Consider the following 20,170-nt stretch of genomic DNA (forward strand, 5'->3'; position numbering starts at 1 on the left):
AAGAACAAGGCAAAGCACTCCTCTTTGCATCAGTGTGACTTATACGCAATACAAAAATAAGACGAGCGAAATCATGGCCATATTTCGACTCACAATGAGTAAAATGAAGCCAGACAGCTCTGAGCTGTAGGCCTGTGGGGTTTATGAATGGAGGCTCCAGAAAGGGCTGGGTGAAGGTCATCTGAAGGTCACTTCCTTCCGCAGGAGGAAATGACCCGAAACCGAATGAATGAATTTGAAGAACACACAGGAAGAGACACGACGCCCAAGGCAAAGTCACACATATTCAGAATGTAATAAGGAATGAGTCATTAGGAATGAGACGATGAATCTCAACTGCATGAAAAATATCTGTCGGCTTTATGAATATCACATATTTCTAAAAATTATATTTCAAAATGAAAAAAAAAATTATATATGCAAATCGAAAAGAGGAAAAGATTTCATATCAAAAAGATCCATTTTCAATTTATCTTTTCATTTATTTTTAAGGGAAAAAATATATATAATTCAATAAATATTATGGAAACATCAACAAAAACAGACATACATTGACCGCAACACACAGAAGGCATTAAAAAAAATTACAGACATCCTACATTAGGAAACATTTTTTTTTTTTAACAGCACCTACACATTTCTCAACATTTACACACACCAAAACTGTTTAATACTGCCTATGTGAAAACAAATTTTGTGACACAGTCGAGGAAATTCTTTCTGACCCATTAAAAACAATAAAAACGAATGTAAAAAAGACAGTTTTGTTTTGTTTTGCGCAAGTTTTAACAAAAAGTGCAACTACAAACATGCAGCAAAAGAGACTTTGCAGCTAGCTTCAAACTTCTGAAGATTTTGCTTTGAGAAACTTTTAGCACTACAAAGGTGAGACGCATTTTCTCCCCCCCCCCACGGCTCTGCAAGGCAATATACTGAGTTGCAACAAATGTTTTTTGTTTTGAAAGAGAAAGAATGTGTTAGTCATTTTTCTAAATCCTCTCCCATGTGTTCAGAAGCAGACTGCATAGTTTAGTAGAGAGAGGAGAGAATGATCTTTTTTTTCTTCTTTCTTTCCTGGACTGGGCAGACAGAAGTGCAGATTCAATATGACCTTGAATTTGATTGTTTATTCATTATTTCAACAATTGTGCTTCAACAAAATTTCACAGATGTCAGAAAAGGCACAAATGTTCATGTAACATTTTACTGATAAAGGCGATGGAAATTTACATTTACAATGAAAAGCTAGTTTTGTGCTATTTTAATAGTGTTAAAGAATTATTTGTTATGGCAATAGTGAAATCAAAATCGCTGGATGTCACCAACTCGCTATACTACTGATTTCTAATATTTGTTGTTTGGTCTTTATGATCAGTTGTCCAAAAAATGACTGGTTGTTTAGTAAGTTTAATTAGTTTAGCTAGTTTTTGTCTGAAATATGTTACATTCATGATATTTTAGTAGTAGTGCTTAAATTAGCATGTTAACAGTGTACTGTGCTTTAGATGTTAGCCTGATACTGCTACAGCAAGACATCTTTGGCCATTATGTTGCATCTGGCACTGTTTTTTATTTTATTTTAATTTTTATAAAGAGTCCCACCCTAAGTATTATTCCAGATTTGCATAAAGTTGAACTCTAAGCAGTCTGGCCTCAAATCACCAAGCCTCATTGCAAATTAATGACTTCCAGATACTTTGTCACTGAAAATGGCTGTCAGTGTGAATGCCCTTCAGGGATAAACTGAATGCAAATTAATACAAAATGGTCAGGTCAATTCTCAAAGGTCGTATTTGCACTTCCATATACCTGGTCTATAAAGACAAGCGGAACCATGTTCTTACAGAACCGTGAAAGAAATTCTCATTGATCCACCAAAAGCCCTCAAATTCACGTCCATCATGCACTTCAGAAATTCAAACATCGAGTCATCCGACTTGAAAACCTTCCAGTTCTTTGGTTTTTTTTCTTCTGAATCCTAATGAACCGTAATGTGATTATGAGGAGTTCTACAGAAAACGGTGCGAGTTCAAATATACCAGCGGCGTATCCATGGTGACGGTTTTAGCTGAGCTTAGCGTAAGAAAATGAAAACCACGCACACAAACAAACTCGTGCTCTTGGTCTAGAGAAGAAACATAACAGAAAGATGAGGAGGATCGAAGGAGGAAGTGATCCGTAGCCACAGTGATACACTCTTGCTTCATATCCTTGTTTAGCTGTACAGACTCAAAAAAAGAAAGAAGCGAGAGTTGTCTTTATCCAAAATTTCGCCATTTTGGAAGTCATCTTCCCCTTTGCTGTTCTGTCGTGTGACTGTTAATACCAACCGAAACGTGCATCTTTTAAAAATAGCTGCGAGCCAAAGTTCAGAGGAACTCTGGACTCAATGGTTATGTGATTCTACTTCCTCCTTCCTTTCCTGCAGGAGAAGCTTCCAGAAGGAATCCTCCGGAGAGGAAGCAGCTTCACATCCAGGAGCAGGAAGGAAGGCCTCCCATTGGCCGAGAGGGTAGTGACATCTTCCTGCTGAGTGGATAAGTTTAGGAGAGGTGGTTGGGGGCCGTAATATGGGTTTACGTCCACAAGCTTGTTAAGTTCTGGCAACAAGAATTGGAACCGTCAAACTGGAGAGACCTTCAGGGACATCGAACAAACACTCACGCTCTCCACTTTTGCTTTGTCTTTGGAGGCTATTCCAGACCTTTCTTGCTTCCACAGTCCACCCTCACGTTTCCCAGAATGAATCTTTCCCCCCGAACGCCTTGCATTACATTACCGTGCAACTCTTTGCTTTGTCTTTGCGTAGGTCTGTTGCGACGGCAGCTAGGTCTGGTCGACTGGGCATATGAGAGATGCGTTTGGTGGAGCGTGCCGATTTGTTGCACTTGATGTTTTTGTTGTTCTTATTTACGCAAGCCAATGTTGCCACGTGGAAAATATCCCGCACGCTGTTTTCTGACTGCACTGCGGAACATTCGATATAAGGTGCGGATATCTGCTTAGCCATAGCTGAACCCTAAAAGGGAAAGAGAGGATAATGAGTTTTGATATGAAACAAAACCAACAATTAGCAGTCAAATCACGATTTTGCAGTCTAAGTATTACAATTATGACTTGCAATTTCATCAGAATTAAGTTGAGCTTTGTGGTCAGGAAGATTTCGCTCTTTATCACTCAAACATTTAATGCATGGACTAGAGTAGTAACATAAACCATTGCAATGTTGCCAAACTGCCCTTGCCAATAAACGTAATTACTGGTAAAGTAATAAGATGGGTGTTAGATATCAAGCCAATGTTGAGTGTATCACTGGCATCTAACCAAATTGCAAAAACAGTTTATGAGAACTGCTCACCTGATCATATGACACCGGTGTCTGTCTGTGATTGGACAGCTCCACTAAAGTCGTGAGGTCCGTTCTAAGGTCTGACTTGCATCCGACGAGCAACATCTTTGTGTTGGGACAGAATTCCTGGATCTCCCCTTTCCACTGTGAGAGAAAGAGATAAAACCAAAAGGGAAAGATGAAACCAACTGGCCTTGATCCATCCCTGTCTGAGAGAGGACAAAAGACAAGAACAAGTGTTTCCTGTTCCAATTCTCTAAGCATATCACGTTTCATCCCATCCCTTTTTTTCCACGAGCACAAGAGTATTACAGGTAAGGGACATGCTTCCTGCTAGGATAAAGGTTGCACTGTAATGATTGCTTTTCAGGGTGTGTGCATCTTCCCAACAATGCTACAGGTGATCTGCATTCCTGTCCTTCCCAAACAAAGCATATTTTGTGTCGGTGTGTCGATTTAATCTGGCAGGAGACAGGCGGGTACAACACAGTCATACAATTATTCACACAGGAACACAGACACCCTACATTCCCATGATCTTTTTGAACTCACTTCTGGCTCCCAGAGGCCTCAAGGTCCCGGTAGACAACACTAGCTTATTTCACCAGGTACCCACGTGTAGCCTGATCGTATTTCTGATTCTGCGACCTAGATCTCAACCGTTTTAATACAAACCACCCGGCTGAACTTCCACTCACATGGTCTAGTTAATGCCAGCATAATACTATCAAACCAGGGGCCCACCCTAACTGAGTGAAACGGAGCCACAGGCCATTCCAGACACCTGACCCCAGACTGAAAGTCTACCAGAAGATATCCAACCCTACTGAACAAAGGACAACTTTATTGGGATGCAACAAAGAGTGGACAGATAACAAAAAGGAGTTGTAGAAGTATTTCTCTGAATCACAGGCAAGGCATTTAAAAGCCAATTAGACTGTCAGGAACCAGAGAGGTCAAGCCTACAATTTGATATCCAAGAAACTCCCAAACTTTAGCGCACCACACCCATATTCTGCCCCATTCATCAGCTGTTTAGACATTTTTTTTAAAATTCAGTCATCAAAAACTGTAACATGAAGGTATCTCCAATCAAGATTCTCAGGTGGTCATTTTGGAGACCTGTTTTGGATTGGTTGATGGGAATGTAGTTAAAGACCCCGACCTTGCAGTAAAATCTGATTGTTTGATGCAAATGTTGTTCAAGATCCCAATCCCAGTCCTAAAATCTAATTGATAGGTAGAAATGTTGTTCAAGACCTCAACCCCAGTCCTAAAATCTAATTGGCTGAGGTGAATGTTGTTCAAAACACAACCCCAGTCCTAAAATCTGACTTGTTGTTCAATGTTCAAGACCCCAACTCCAATCCTAACATCTGATTGTTTGATAGGAATATTATTCCAGGAACAACAGTGGATGTTAAATCAAAGAATATCCCACTTGTTTAACTCACATTAAGTGTGCTGAATCAGTTATTACAGATTGGAAAAACATTCACCTTCTTTAGGACGCTGTCCAGGGTCTCTGGTCGGCTGATATCAAAGCATATGATGACGGCATCGGAGTCTGGATATGAAAGCGGCCTGACGTTGTCATAATACGGGGAGCCTGTAACAGAAAAAGGTGGACTGGTCAGGAAGAACAAAAATCACTTGAACAGAAGTATGTACAAATAACTAGACAAGGATGGTGGATCTGTCTGTAAGCCATCAATGTATTACTTAACCTCATTTAACTTTCACTCGGCGACGCAGTACAGACAGTAATTTGAAAGCACTCATGAATTTTTAAACCACTGAAGCCCCTTTTCAGACATACTAAACATGAAACTTTTACAAATAAATGCTTTTGCTTTCAGAAGGAATAAAGCTTTTAAATAGGTCTTTATATATAAAAAAATCTCAGCACAGAACACTTCCAGTTCTCTGTCACTGGTGCAATGCTAAATAATGATTTACACAAGCACAAGATAATTCTTCAAATCCCTTACTCAAATAAAAATACTGATGCTTGCCTTAGCAAACATTGCTAATAACTAGACCCTTGTCAGATGTAGCATTTCCCTCCTGGCTAAAACTCTGGAGATGTTTTTCTTTGTGAGGATGGTACAGTACAGGATTTACTCTGACAGAACGAAGCATTCCCGCCCACCGCTAACTCTGCCAGACACGGTATGTACAATCCACACAGGACAAACACATTTATAATGTGCCAGATTCCAGGACAGAGGTGGTGTTTATGAGAGAGAGAGAGACAGAGGGAAGGGAGGGCGGTTTAGTTCGACAGAATGATAATTCCCAGTGCCAGAAGTTAAGTAGAAAAATGTGAAGTTGAAAACGCATGCAGCCGCAGGACTTTACAGCTCATACAGCTAACCACAGCTACAGGCCAACAAACAAGAACAACTCGAACAGCAACGTTTTACTGTTTCACATCAGATGTTTGATTACTAAGGTTAATCATTTAATATCATATTTGTAATGTCAGTTAGTTACTACATCTTTATGTAGGTCTACTTATCAAACTTATTTTAAATTTAGAGCATTTGAATGAAGTTTGTTATTTTAGAGTGCATATTAAAAGGTGATAAATGTTAGCGTACTATACTTTTGTTATGAAAAGTATATGGGGAAAAATATACAAAACAATTTGTTGTTGCTGCTGTTGTTTTTTTGTTAGTGTGGCCTTCTGCCTTTTTGGAGAGACACACAACAGATGCCCACACACACGCATACATGAATATACATTGATTTTCAAAAAGCTTTTGACTCTGTAAACAGAGATTTATTATTTTATTGTCTTTCGGGAGTAGGGCTAGAGGGAAGGTTTTACTGGGCCTTACAATCATTGTATAAAGACCCTCAAGTTTGTGTTAAAGTTAATGAGTATTATTCAGAGTGGTTCCCTACACCACAAGGGGTGAAACAGGGGGACTGTCTCTCCCCTACCCTGTTTGCCATATTTATTAATAATTTGGCACAGGAAATAAAAGCTCTTGGACTGGGTATAAATTATGATGGGGTTAACACACTAGACATATTACTTTATGCGGATGACATAATCTTGGTGGCGGAAAATGAAGAACATCTTCAGAAGATGTTAAAGTGTGCCGAAAAATGGTGTGGGAAGTGAAGACTTAGAGTCAACCATAGTAAAACACAGATTATGCATTTTAGAAAATCTGAGCATAGAAGAAGCAAGTTTCAGTTTTATTTTTGGGGCCACAAGTTGGATTATGTTGAACATTATAGATATCTGGGCTTTATTCTGGACGAGTATTTGAATTACAAGCATGGTATATGGATATTGGCCGAATCTGCTAGTAGAGCGCTTGGGGGTGTAATAGCAAAAACGAAACAGTTGGGAAACTTGGGATATGCTACCTATTCCAAATTATTTCAGGCCTGTGTTTGTCCTGTCATGGACTATATGGCAGGAATATGGGGCTCAAAAATAAATGTGAGGAGAGATGGTACAAAATAGAGCAATACGTTATTTCCTAGGAGTCCACAAATTTACCCCAATCTTAGCAATAACGGGAGATATGGGTTGGGAACCAAGCGAAGTAAGGTGGAAAGGTAGTATGATAGCTTCATGGAATAGATTGGTGAAAATGCCTGAGAACCGAGTTGCTAAGAAAATATTTAACTGGGACGTGTTTGTAAAGGGTGCATGGGCATGTGAAGTACAGGACATATTTACACAAATTGGAGCTCCTGACCTTTTTCAAAATATAAACACAGTATATATACTTGCTGCAAAGGAAGTTTTATTAGATACACATAAAAGTAAATGGTCACAAGATATATTCCTTAAACCAAAATTAAGAACATATAGAATAATAAAGAGTTGTTTTGGAAATGAAAAATATGTATGTGCTCCCCTATCAAAAAACAGAGATCATTGTGCGCTCAGCTCCGTTCTGGAGTTTTGCCCCTGCACCTGGAAACAGGACGTTATAGGGGAGTGCCAGAGGAAGAAAGAATCTGTGATTATTGTAATATTGATATAGAGAATGAGTTTCATTTTGTGTTTTACTGCCCTTTATACCATGAGATGCGGCTGAAGTTGTTTAAAAAGTGTAAAACTAAAGATTTGATGTGGTTGAATGATGCGGATAGACTAAAGTGGTTTTTTGATTATAAGGTATTCGCCCTTGCTGATTATCTAGAAAAAGCCTGGGCAAAGAGAACAAAAAGTACATTTAGGTGAAACATTAAATCTGTAATTCTTTATTTTATTTTTTCACTTTTATGTACCTCTTTATTTATTTATGCATGTGTTAACCTACTGTGAAGTATGTTACCATCTACAGGAAGTGAATGTTATAATTTGAAGTGGTTTGTGGTGTCTTATAATCCCGAAAGGGATGGGTCCTATTTGGACATGACACAATAATAAAATTTATTCATTCATTCATTATTCATACATGCTATGCTCTATGGCAACCCCCACCCCACCACACAGTTTTCTCTCTAAACAGTTCACTAAACAAACCCAAACTCTGCTGTGAGTGTGTTTGTATAGTATTTGTGTAAGTAATAGCTAACTGGAGCGACACACACACACACACACTTGTGGAACACCATAGGTAACACAACACACACACACACCACATTCCATAGTGTGTGTGTGTGTGTGTGTGTGAAAGATACTGACAGCTGATGGATTCCCCAAGTGTTCAAATGCTTCTCTAAACATGTGGTGACCATGTAAAATTACATACACAGTAAAGAATTCTTGGCCATTGGTGTTTTTGGCTTGGCTCCCTCAATGTCTTCCTAATCTACATCAAAACAAAGCAATAAACAGACAGAATTCTCTGCAAAGCACATTTAACCCCTAAGATACGCTATGAAATCCCTTGATGCTAATTCATGTTTTGAAAAACTGCTAACACACCATTACAAACTTTTACAAAAAGGTCTTTTAGAACTCCACATCAGTACATGAGTGGCTCCTGAATTTAATTTCCTCCTTGAATAACAAGGTAAGAATGATTTCAGAGACTTCCGGTTAGGCGAACTATGGAGTAAGACGTGTTCGCGAAAGGTCCCTGCAGAATTCCATTATTTTATGCGTTTATGCACATCTGTACTTAATATCGAGTGCCGGCAGATAATTGCGTCTATCGGTGTTGTTCTGTAAACTAATCCTGTGTAATGAAGATGAAAACTAAAGCCAATAAAGGCGGTAACGCACAGTCATCGCAGCAGCGGCCTGCTGCGGCAAGTACATCCTCGGATGAGCGTGACACAGCCGGGAGAGATGAGCGAAGTGAGCTCGATACGTCTTCAGCTGACACTCAGTCTCTTAAAGCTGAAATACTTTCATCGCTACGCAGTGAACTGGCAGAAATATTTCGCACTGAATTACGTTCCATGTTAGGCGATGACTTATCGACCATCAAAAGTGAGCTTCAAGCCGTGAAGGCGGAATTTTCTAACACCATGGTTTCGATGCAATCTGACATGTCGACACTGAAAAGTACGGTGAGGGATATGGAACAGTCTCTCTCCACCTGTTCAGATGATATCACGGTGCTTCAGGAAAAGGTTGACTCTCTTTCGGCTACCGTGGTTAAATTGGAAGGAAAGTGTGAAGATTTGGAAGCTAGGTCTCGTCGGAACAATATTAGGATTATTGGAGTTCCGGAAGACCAACTTCCTACTACCGCGGTGGTTTCAAAGCTACTTAAGGAGGCACTCAATTTTGATAAGGATATTATAATTGACAGATCGCATCGCACATTGCAGTCGAAGCCTACTCCGGGGGAGCGTCCACGAGCTATTGTGGCAAGACTTCATTACTACTCGGACTGTGTTGAGGTTCTACGGCGCGCTCGTGAGATGAAACAGTTCAGAGTTGGAGATACGAGAATATCCATCTTCCCTGATCTCACTGCAAAAATTGCACAAGCCCGATCAGCCTTTAATGATGTCCGTCAGCAACTTCGCTCTATTCCTGGAGTGAAGTTTGGATTTCTCCATCCAGCGAGATTGCGTGTCACTTACAACGGGGTGGAAAAACAGTTTAGCTCGCCGGAATTGGCTAGAGTTTATGTCAACACCATCAAGCCTCCACAGAACGAATAAATTGACTTGAGAGTAACTAAGTGTGTTCTTGTCACCGGAGTAAGTTAATCCTTTAATTTTAGCAATATGCCTGCTCTAGTCACTGGACTTGACAAATAGTAATGAGGTTTGGTTTGCACACTTTCTGAGACTGTTGAAGTGTTCCACACAGGTACAAATTCTAAATTTGTTTAATGTGATTAGAACTCAAATTGGGTTCGTATTTTCCGTATATGTTGTACTTGTACTGTTATTGGTTAAAGCAGGCTTTCTGTTGTAATATTTGTTTATCTGTGCATTTTCGTTATTAATATTACTTAATGGGATATTCTTCAGGTCTCGAGCTTTTGTTTTAGGGTTTCTAATCGTGAGCAGTAACTATGTTATGGCTCCAGTTGGAGTCGGCACGAGTTCGCATCGTTTGGGGATGTGGATATTGGATGTGCTTTTGGGGGGTGGGGAGGTGGGTGTTCTGGTTGTTCTTTGGGGGGGGTTTTTTTCGCCCCCTTGTTTTATAGTTTTTTTTTTTTTTTCCCTCCTTTCTTCCCTCTCAACAGGAGGTGCACTTACACATTTTCCCCCACGCAGAGTGGTTTATAGTAAAGTAAATGGCTAATTTAAGATTTCTTTCTTGGAATATTAAAGGAATGGGTAACCCCATCAAAAGATCAAAGATATTCTCCCATTTGAAAAGGTTGAATACTGATGTTGTTTTTCTACAGGAGACACACTTTAGAAATCAAGATCATCTGAAGCTTAAGTGTCCCTGGATTGGGGACGTCTTTCATTCTAGCTTCAATTCAAGAGCTAGAGGGGTTGCAATATTAATTAATAAGAGGGTTCAGTTCTCTTCTGCTAAAGTAATAGCTGACAAAAATGGTAGATACTTGATTGTTGTTGGCACAATATGTCAAACCCCTGTGCTTCTTGTTAATGTATACGCACCTAACTTTGATGATCCAGGGTTTATTAATAAATTATTTGGGATCCTTCCTTCACTGAATACTCATTTACTTATCTTTGCTGGAGATCTCAATTGTGTAATTGACCCAGTTATGGATCGATCCAGTTCCCGATCAGTGACCTCCTCATCTATGTCTAGGTCAATAACAGAGTTTATGACCAGAAATTGTTGCATTGACCCTTGGAGATATTATAACCCTCAAGATAAGGTATTTTCTTTTTTTTCGCAAACCCATCAGACATATTCTCGCATTGATTATTTTTTTATAGACAGCTCCCTAATTACTAAAGTAAAATCGGTCCTGTACCACCCTATTGTTATTTCTGATCATGCCCCTCTTACTATTGATATGCAGTTGTCTGTACAGCCACGATATTCATCACCATGGAGGTTAAACTCTCTCCTTTTGTCTGATGAAAAATTTGTTGATTTTATTTCAGCCTCCATTGATGATTTCGTGGCTACCAATCAGGTTGGTGAGGTCTCTTATTCACTATTGTGGGAAACACTCAAAGCATATCTTCGTGGCCAGATTATTTCTTATTCTGCACATTTAAATAGACTTCGTACTACAAAGATACGTCAGCTTACTTCTGACATATTTAATATTGATCAGCAGCTGGCCAGTTCCCCCTCACACGTCCAGTTTAAACAGCGTCTTGACCTGCAGGCTGAATTAGACCTTATTCTGACAAATGATGCAGAGCGGCTTTTATTGCATTCTCGTAGTACTTATTACGAACATGGTGATAAAGCTAGCCGTCTCTTAGCGCATCAGTTAAAACATCAGGCAGCTTGTCGTTTGATTCCACAGATTCAGGACTCAATTGGTAATTTGATATCTGATCCTGAAGAGATTAATTCCATTTTCAAATCTTTTTATGCTACTCTATATACATCTGAAGCCCCATCTGATACACAAGGTATGACTTCTTTTTTACATAATTTAAACGTCACCACAATTGATTCAGCTGATGCCACAACTCTTGATGCCCCTTTAGACATTAAAGAAATTATTCTGGCAATTAAAACTATGCGCCACAATAAAGCTCCGGGACCTGACGGTTTTCCTGTTGAATTTTTTAAGAAATTTCAGAGTAAATTGACCCCCCTACTTTTATCAGTGTACATGGAGTCCTTAGAGCGTGGTTTTCTACCAGAGACACTTGCACAAGCATCCATAATTCTCCTTTTAAAAAAAGATAAGAATCCTAAGTTATGTAGTTCCTATAGGCCTCTTTCATTGCAAAATGTAGATGCCAAGATACTGGCCAAAGTATTAGCTTCTCGCCTTGAAAACATACTTCCAAAAATTATATCGGAGGAACAAACTGGTTTTATTAAAGGGAGACAATTATTTTTTAATGTTCGTACACTCTTAAATGTAATTTATTCAAAACACTCCTCGAAAACACCTGAGGTTGTGATTTCATTTGATGCTGAAAAGGCATTTGATCGTGTGGAGTGGGGGTACATGTTTGCAGTGCTTAAAAAATTTGGGATTGGGGACAATTTCATTAAATGGATAAATCTTTTATATGATTCCCCTCAGGCTAGTGTGCACACCAATAATATTAGGTCCAGTTATTTTCGGTTGGGACGGGGCACACGACAGGGGTGCCCACTTTCCCCTTTACTTTTTGCCCTGGTCATAGAACCCTTATCAATAGCTTTGAGGTCTTCCCCTCTGCTTAATGGTGTGGTGCGGTCAGGTATCGAAATTAAGCTGTCATTGTACGCAGATGATTTATTATTATATATTTCTAACCCAATTTCCAGCTTTCCAACTATTTTATCCAAATTAGAACAATTCGGCTCATTCTCTGGTTATAAAATAAATTATAATAAAAGCGAATGCTTCCCTGTTAATTCATTGGCTATGGGTCTGATGCAATCAGATGTTCCAGTTAGACTAAGTATATCAGGATTCAGATATCTTGGCATCAATATTACTAGATCTTTTCCCTCCCTTCTAGCTGCTAACTTTCTTCCTTTGTTGGAGCAATCAAAGTCTGATTTTCAGAAATGGAGCAGTTTACCCTTATCATTGATTGGTCGTATTAATGTAGTGAAAATGAATATTTTGCCCAAGTTTCTTTTTGTTTTTCAGTGTGTTCCTTTCTACTTACCTAAGCATTTTTTCAAATCTCTCGATCAGATTATTACTCACTTTTTGTGGGGTGGTAAATCTCCCAGAATTCGAAAATCACTGCTTTATAGATGTCATCTGAGTGGTGGGCTTTCGCTACCCAATTTTATGTTTTATTACTGGTCAGTGAACATTCATAAGTTAACATATTGGTTCAGTTCATCCACTGCACCTTGGTGCAGATTGGAGGCCAACTCATGTACATCAACCTCTCTCTTGGCTTTACTTACTTCTCCTCTATCTTTCCATGTCTCCTCTTCTCTAACGCATAGCTCAGTAGTTGTAGCTGCAGTTCGGATCTGGTGTCAATTCAGACAACACTTTAAATTTACTTCTGCTTCAACACTAATGCCGTTACTGGAGAATCATATGTTTCCTTCATCTCTTACTGATCCTATTTTTAAGCAATGGCATGCAAAAGGTATAAGATTTTTTCAAGACCTGTATAGAGATGGCACATTTTGTAGTTATGTACAGCTTTCCTCTGAATTGGGGTTGCCAGAATCTCATTTTTTTCGATTCATGCAGGCTAGACATTGCTCTGCTACTTTATTTCCTGGTTACCCAACCCTGCCCCAGGTACAGGTATGGGAAGAGTTACTACAACTTAACCCTCAACACAAGTCACAAATTTCAAAAATCTATGGCTGTATTTTAAGCTTAGATGATTATTCACTTACTAAAATTAAAACCGCATGGGAGTGTGAGTTGGGAGAAAGCTTTGAAGATGAATGGTGGCTAGGTGCGCTGGACAGAATACGCTCGAGTACAATTTGTGCTCGTCTCAACCTGATACAGTTTAAAGTATTTCATAGGATCCATTTCTCTAAGGCCAGATTATCTGAAATCTTTCCCAATATCGAAGATAGATGTGACCGATGTCATGCATCTCAGTGTAATTTGAGTCATATGTTTTTTACCTGTCCTATGTTGCAGAATTACTGGGTTAATTATTTTACCATTATGTCTAAGGTGTTACAGGTCAATATAGACGTATGCCCTGATCTAGCAATTTTTGGGGTACCAAAGATCTGGTCTCAGTTTAATTCTAAACAACTTGATATTTTAGCCTTTACTTCATTATTAGCTAGGCGCTGTATTTTACTCCGCTGGAAATCTAAGAAACCTCCAACTACATCTCAATGGCTTGTGGATACCATGTCTTTTCTTAAACTGGAAAAGGTTAGATGCTCTGGGAAAAGTAATTTCTTTAAAAAGTGGCAGTGTTTTATAAAGTATTTTAAGTCTCTTAACTCCTTGCCTTCTAATTAATAGATGCACCTCCCCCCCCCCCCCCTTTTTTTTTTTTTTTTTTTTTTTTTTACTTTTATTTTAATAGTACTTATTTAGTTTCAATAATGATAATGTATTTCTGGAAACATGATTGTGGTTGAGTGATAGTATTTGTATATTCAGATGTTTGTGTGTACACTTATCTGAACATTATCTTTACTTCTGTTTCTATTTTCTATTTCATTTTTATTTTATTTTATTTTTATTTATTTTATTTATTTTTTTTTTTTTTTTGTAAAAAAGAAAAAACGGATAATATGTAACAGTTTGTTCTGTAATAGTGACTGTTTTACAATAAAAAGTTTGAACATAAGAATGATTTCAGAGAACATAGCGGTTCACATGCTGCTTTTTCTCCCTGGCGGCCCACAACACAATAGCTGCTTTGTGGAGTACGAGAGCAAACCTTTCCTCACAGGAATGTGAGGCATGCAGGCCCAAATCGTCGAGGTTAGAAATATGATCCGGCTGACAATAGTTGACCAGCTTTAAGGAGTGGGTCTGATACCCCTTTTCCACCTAAGCAGTTCCAGGTGCTAGTTCAGAGCCAGTGCTATAGCTGGTTCTTAGTTAGTTCGACTGGCGAACCCTTTAAGAACCGGTTGCTTTTCCACAGACTAGAGAGCCAATACAGAGCCAGCTCTTACGTCACTGAATACATTTCATGTTTTGGTTCACTAGCGCGGCACAACAGGCTTGTTCGATGTACATCAGCGTCACGCAGATCGATAGATCGGCACACAACACACTAAAGCACCGCGAGAGTGATCCAAAAGCATAAAGAGCCGTCTGCTTTCCAGTCGCTCCCGCAGCACCCCGATATGCCTCGCACCGAACGGTCCGCGCAGCGCCGATCTATCCCGGACAAGCCTAAACAAACTATCAGCAATGGCGGACGTTGCGGTGCTATTTGATGTTCATGGCTTTGCGAACCTACATCGGCATCCAAACACGGCTAATCAAACGTGTTAGCGTTTAGCTGCTATTTCAAATATGGCGGTCCAAGTTTCTGTTCGTCTTGTTGGTCACGGTAACCCCGCCCCCAGCCCCTGACGCAAGCAGTTCTTTCTTTTAGCCCAGCAATGTTGTGGTGCTACTTACGAACCGCTTTTCCTGGTTCGGAGCTGGTTCTTTGGATGTCGAAAAACAAAGAACTGGTTCGAAACTAGGCTCTGGCTCCGAACCAGCACTGGAACTGCTTAGGTGGAAAAGGGGTATCAGAGAGCCTGTCCCAGCTGGAGCCCATTGAAATAATCCAAGGAACATTTTGTTTTCGGGGGTCAGCTGATAATGAGGTCTCCCCTTGCTGATAATAGTCAAGGGTTGGATTAAGGAGGTTAGATAGCAACGTCTTGGTTCAGAACTTTGAAGAGACATGCAATAGCTGAATGATAATTATTTACAAAATAATCTGAACATACAAACAAGATGTATTAGCACTTTACATAGATTCATTTATAATTTTTACTTATAAAAAGAAAACAGATTTGACATATTGCAAAGAAGAGTTGCCTATGTAAATCTTGGCAGTGCAAGTGGTATCCTATTGGCCAAAGTCAAATAGCTGGCCCAAAAATCTCTAAGATACTCTATTAGTAGTGATTCTTGACCATGAATGGCCACTTTTTCAAGATCCAATCAAATTTCAAGCCACACATTTCATTATTTCCCCATTCACTAGCCTATTTCTGTTTAAAATACATCACATTGTAGAGCTTAAAGCATTACTTTTCTGTAAGGAAATATCTATTCCAGCTTTCAGCCCACAACCTCAGCAATCTGATAAAGAAGTCTGATAAAAATTTCAGCTGCAAACAAGTGACATCTTAGAAGGTCATCCTATCAAACTTGCCAATTCAAAGAAACCATCCAATCGAACTATGTCATGACAGCATATCCGTCACCAGCCCTAGGGGAGCAAGGAGATAGGACACTTGAGGAACAATGGACTGAATTTGGTGCTATAGTTATCTGAAATGATAAGCTTATTGTAAAACTTACTCACAAAGGAACAAAAGATCCCAAAGCAGAGTCTGCGTATATTGATTGATCATGATCTGACTGGTGGATAAGGAACCTTTTGAGACAGGCATGTCAAGATTCTGGCTTCACATCTGCAGGGGTTTCTGGTCAATAAGTGTCTGGAAGAGTGGAGCTGGGGGAAGGGGTACGATTCCATGGAGGATCGGCCATTAGGGGATATATACACACATGCTCATGGCCATCGAAAAGATCAGAGAGCATGTGGGCTCTTGTCTCCGGTAGGGTGTTATCCTGACACTTGGCCTATTGTGTATCACATAGCACACAATACATGCACATACACACTTGGGTTTCAGATTTAGAAGACTTGCTAAGCCCTAGAATCAATATACACGAGAAAAGCCTAATGAAACATTCATGCAGAATGGCAACGGCACTTTGACATTGGAATAATGACCAAAGAGTACTCGCTTTTTCATTGGCGTGAGTGGGAATCATTTTAACAAACGCAACAATGAGCAACAGTCCTAAAAAAGATGTTATGCAAGACTTGAGCTCAATCAAAAGTAAAACAAACAAAAAGAAACATAATTGTATTCCCCTCTTTTGTATCAGACACAAAAAGTCTTGGTCGTACCCTTTAGGAAGCGAACTGTTTAAATTCCGAATGGTACGCATGTACTCTACTGTATCAATGGGTTCCATGGCAGATCAGTGACGGATGCTGCCAGCTGAATGGTGAATGGGGTCGTGTCTCAACAGCTGATTGGTGGACAATGACAGGAGCAGCCAGCCTCTTGGTTGACGGGGGTGGCAGCTGTTACGAACAAAGCAGCACAACGAAGAGATGCCAAGAAACTCAGGCAGTTCTGGGAGCAACCACCTGGATTCATAGAGTGTTCAGAAACACTCAAGGCAAAGAATTGAATATTGTTCAAGGGCAAATAACCAAGGTTTCCTAGTCCGCATGCCTTTTTCTCTCATTATCTGGAATGTGCTCAGGTGTGTTCTGAACTTGTTAAATCCTGGACTGGCATTTGAGAGGAAAGACCGCACACACACTGGGGAGACCTTGGAGCCTGCCTCTGACACAATAACTTACACTGTAATGAACAGCAGGCTGGAAGCCCACAGCCTGACACAAGCAACTAACTACATATCCAACCACCAGCATCAGACGCCCACCGCAGACATCTGTCAGCCAAACACACTCCTGTACCTACATCACGAACCAAACTGAACCACCGTGCATTGAATTATCCTCATATATAGCTCTCGTTTGAGTTTTAAATGGCTCTAGATTGAGGAAATGATTCTGGATTTAGGCAATAACTCTAGATTTAGCACTTCCCTGTTGAAAAATCTAGCATATGCTGGTTAGGTATGTTTTGAAGCATGGCTGCTGGTTTGAGCTGGTTTAAGCTAGTCTTTAGCTGAACTGGTTTAAGCTGGTTCTTAGCTGGTCATGTGCCATGCCTCAAAACATTCCTAACTAGGATATGCTGGTTTTTTCAACAGGGTTGGCTCAAAATTTAGGCAAGTACTTCCAGACTCTGATTCAGGAAATTAATCCAGATTGAGCACATGACTCCAAATGTTGGAATTTTGTTTCAGGATTATAGCACCTCTAGGTTTGGGGAACAGCTCAAAATTTAACACCTGGATATATGATATAGGTTCACATTTAGGACGATTCATATTGAGAAAATGGAATATATGACTCTACCTTAGCTCAGTTCTCTAGAGCTAGGACTGATTCTGCCATGCAGAAAAAACTAGCAAATGTCCTTTTTTGGCAATGTCTGGATTGGTGCTGGTCTAACTAATGTACTAGCATGGCCATGCTGTTCACAAGTATTAAGTTTTGCTGGTTAAGTTAGTTGAGAAGCCTAGACTTCCAGCATTCAAAACATAAGCTAGTGACCAGCTGTGCAGGTCAAATTAGCACATGGTTCTTGATTTAGGAATTTACTCTAGACTCTAGAAGAAATGAATCCAGATGGAGAATTTAAGAAATTACTTTAGATTTGCAGACCCTGCTGAAAAGATCAGCTTAGCTGATTTAGTGTTGGTCTAACTGGCCAGGCTGCAAAGCGTAGCTGGTAAAATTCATCAAACATCATACCCTAGCTTGATGGCTGAACATATACTGATGAAGAAAATATTTAGCGCATAACTTTAGATTTCAGACCACACACAGCACTAAACAAACCAAACCCCCAGGTTCAGGTCTGAATGCAGTTTACCCCAGATCATAGCTAAGCTCCAAACAGGTCACCGTCTAAAGCAGTCTGTCTGGCTGGATGCTTTACAGTGCCTGTGATTACCTCCAGACAGCAGGTCTGATCTCTCCTGGGTGATCTGAGCGCGAGCTCTGGAAACGTACCAATACCCTACATTCAGACAGAGTGAGCCAAGACCCCACTCTCATTTGCCTGTGTGGTCACGGCTGTTTGGTTTTGTTAAACGTGTGAATTGCAGCACGACCCCAGCTGTGGCAACAGTTTCGGTTTCATTTGTTTATCCAAAACATCACTTACAGCAACGTTCCCTGTGATGCCATCCTAACATTCCTTAAAAGTGAGGTGTCCATGGATCATATTCCACAGATGGGTGGAGTGTGTGAGAGTGTATTAGCAGGGTGTGTGTGTGTGTGTGTGTGTGTGTGTGTGTGTGTGATTAAATGCTTGGCAGGCTCTCTTACTGACTCAACAACCGAGAATCGCTCAACCGCTCAGAAAAAGAAAGAAAAGCTATTAAACAAACCCAGATTTTCCTTCAGGCATAAACGTAAGCCCTAGCAATCACATCATTACCCTGCATAACACACTGATGCATCAAAATAATGAAATGTCCACTGGATTTATGAAGAATGACAACAAGTCTGGACATGTTTTGGACAAACAGCATGTAAATGAACTAAAATGACATGAAATATACTAAATTAAGAGCAAATAAATCACTGCATATGTCAAACCCTGAATATTTAAATTGTAACAAAGCCTGCATTATATATTAACAACCACAATGTTCACAACATTACACATTATATAGTGCATATTGTATATTTACTCTGCATGCCAATTAAAATATTTATAGCTACTGAAGGGAGTCCGCAAATTATTTTTTTGATCTCAAACGCATTTTTATAATTATATTAACTTATACAACTCCAGCCAAAACTAAAGAAACTGAAGTTCAGCATTAATACACTGATATGGTAAAATACATATAGCATAATAGACCAAGCTTAACATGCAGCACTTTATAAGGAGTCCAAGCTCTGGCTCTCTATCCACCCCCAAAGGGTCATAAGAAATGTTAATGACCCCATACTATAGTATATATTTAGCGTATACACAATATATTTGCACTATAAAAAGCAATTAACACTAAAAGATCCAGAGACTCACCCGAGGTGTCCCACAGGCTGAGCTCTATTCTCTGCTTGTCAATCTCAAAACTTGCTGTGTAATTCTCAAACACAGTGGGTACGTAATTCTAGGAAAAAGACACATGAAAGAAAATTCCAAATATTAATAAACAGGTCTTTTTTAAGAGATTAAAATGTAAAAATGTATGCACATGCTACAGAACTAAAGCACACTGGGTTTTACGCATCTCACCTCTGGGAAACAGTCCTTGGCAAAAACGTGGAGCAGAGCGGTTTTCCCACACTGACTGTCCCCCACGACCACGATCTTACATTTGAGGCTCTGACTCGGATCCATACCGGGTTGAAGGGACAGTTTCTGTATAGATCTTCTCTCCTTCATTGATTGTCTTTACGCGCAAGTCCACGGAGTCCACAAACGCACAGCTTTCTATAATCACTCTGGAAAGGGTGCGGATTCCCTTTGGCTGTGTCCCGATCCCTTTCGCTCTCTCTCTCTCCCTCCCTCTCCTGCAGGGACATACATCAACTACTTGAATTCCAGCCCTCTCACTTTTGGGGTATGTGCTGTGTTTTATATGAGCTCGGTAAACCAATGGCTGTCCTTGAAGACACCCAGAGATCCTCCCCTTTGCTTCAGTAGGGAGAGGGAAAGAGCGCACCCTACAGACCTTAACAAATATGACTGCTTCTAGCGCTATGAAATTCAAAGGTTCCAATAATAAAAATAATAAAAAATGTAAAAAAAACTTTATTAACTGGAATACATTTTAAATACAAATATATTATGAAGTGTGGCTTTATTTGTTACTTTAGATGGTACTTTATGCCACAAACATTTCAAATGAGTGAAATCTATAGTACAGTATGGGTTGCTTACAAAAAATCTTTTCCAGAAGTTTTGCTCTGTTACAAAATAATTTTCAAATACTCCATGTACTTTCTCTCTCAAAAAAATAATTA

General features: G+C 39.6%; 1 protein-coding gene across 1 annotated transcript; it reads right to left on the reverse strand.

Moving 5' to 3' along the window:
* Nucleotides 1-338: 338 nt before the first annotated feature.
* LOC306875390 (rho-related GTP-binding protein RhoE-like) lies at nt 339-19,758 on the reverse strand. Its single transcript, XM_079425905.1, has 5 exons — nt 19,440-19,758; nt 19,227-19,314; nt 4,849-4,958; nt 3,359-3,493; nt 339-3,019 (listed from the first exon to the last, which is right to left on the reverse strand). The coding sequence occupies exons 1-5, from the start codon at nt 19,587-19,589 to the stop codon at nt 2,771-2,773; spliced, it is 732 nt and encodes a 243-aa protein (XP_079282031.1). The 5' UTR covers nt 19,590-19,758; the 3' UTR covers nt 339-2,770.
* Nucleotides 19,759-20,170: the final 412 nt, after the last annotated feature.

The sequence above is a fragment of the Barbus barbus genome (genome assembly GCF_936440315.1).
Source record: "Barbus barbus genome assembly, chromosome: 9".
Lineage (NCBI taxonomy): Eukaryota > Metazoa > Chordata > Actinopteri > Cypriniformes > Cyprinidae > Barbus > Barbus barbus.

Bases quoted from the DNA above. Each gene is read 5' to 3' on its own strand.
- LOC306875390 (XM_079425905.1), bottom strand. From the start codon at position 19,589: ATGAAGGAGAGAAGATCTATACAGAAACTGTCCCTTCAACCCGGTATG. The intron at 3,494-4,848 runs GTGAATGTTTTT...TTTCTCTCACAG, and splicing joins TGGACAGCGTCCTAAAGAAG to TGGAAAGGGGAGATCCAGGA. The intron at 3,020-3,358 runs GTGAGCAGTTCT...TTTCCCTTTTAG, and splicing joins CACCGGTGTCATATGATCAG to GGTTCAGCTATGGCTAAGCA.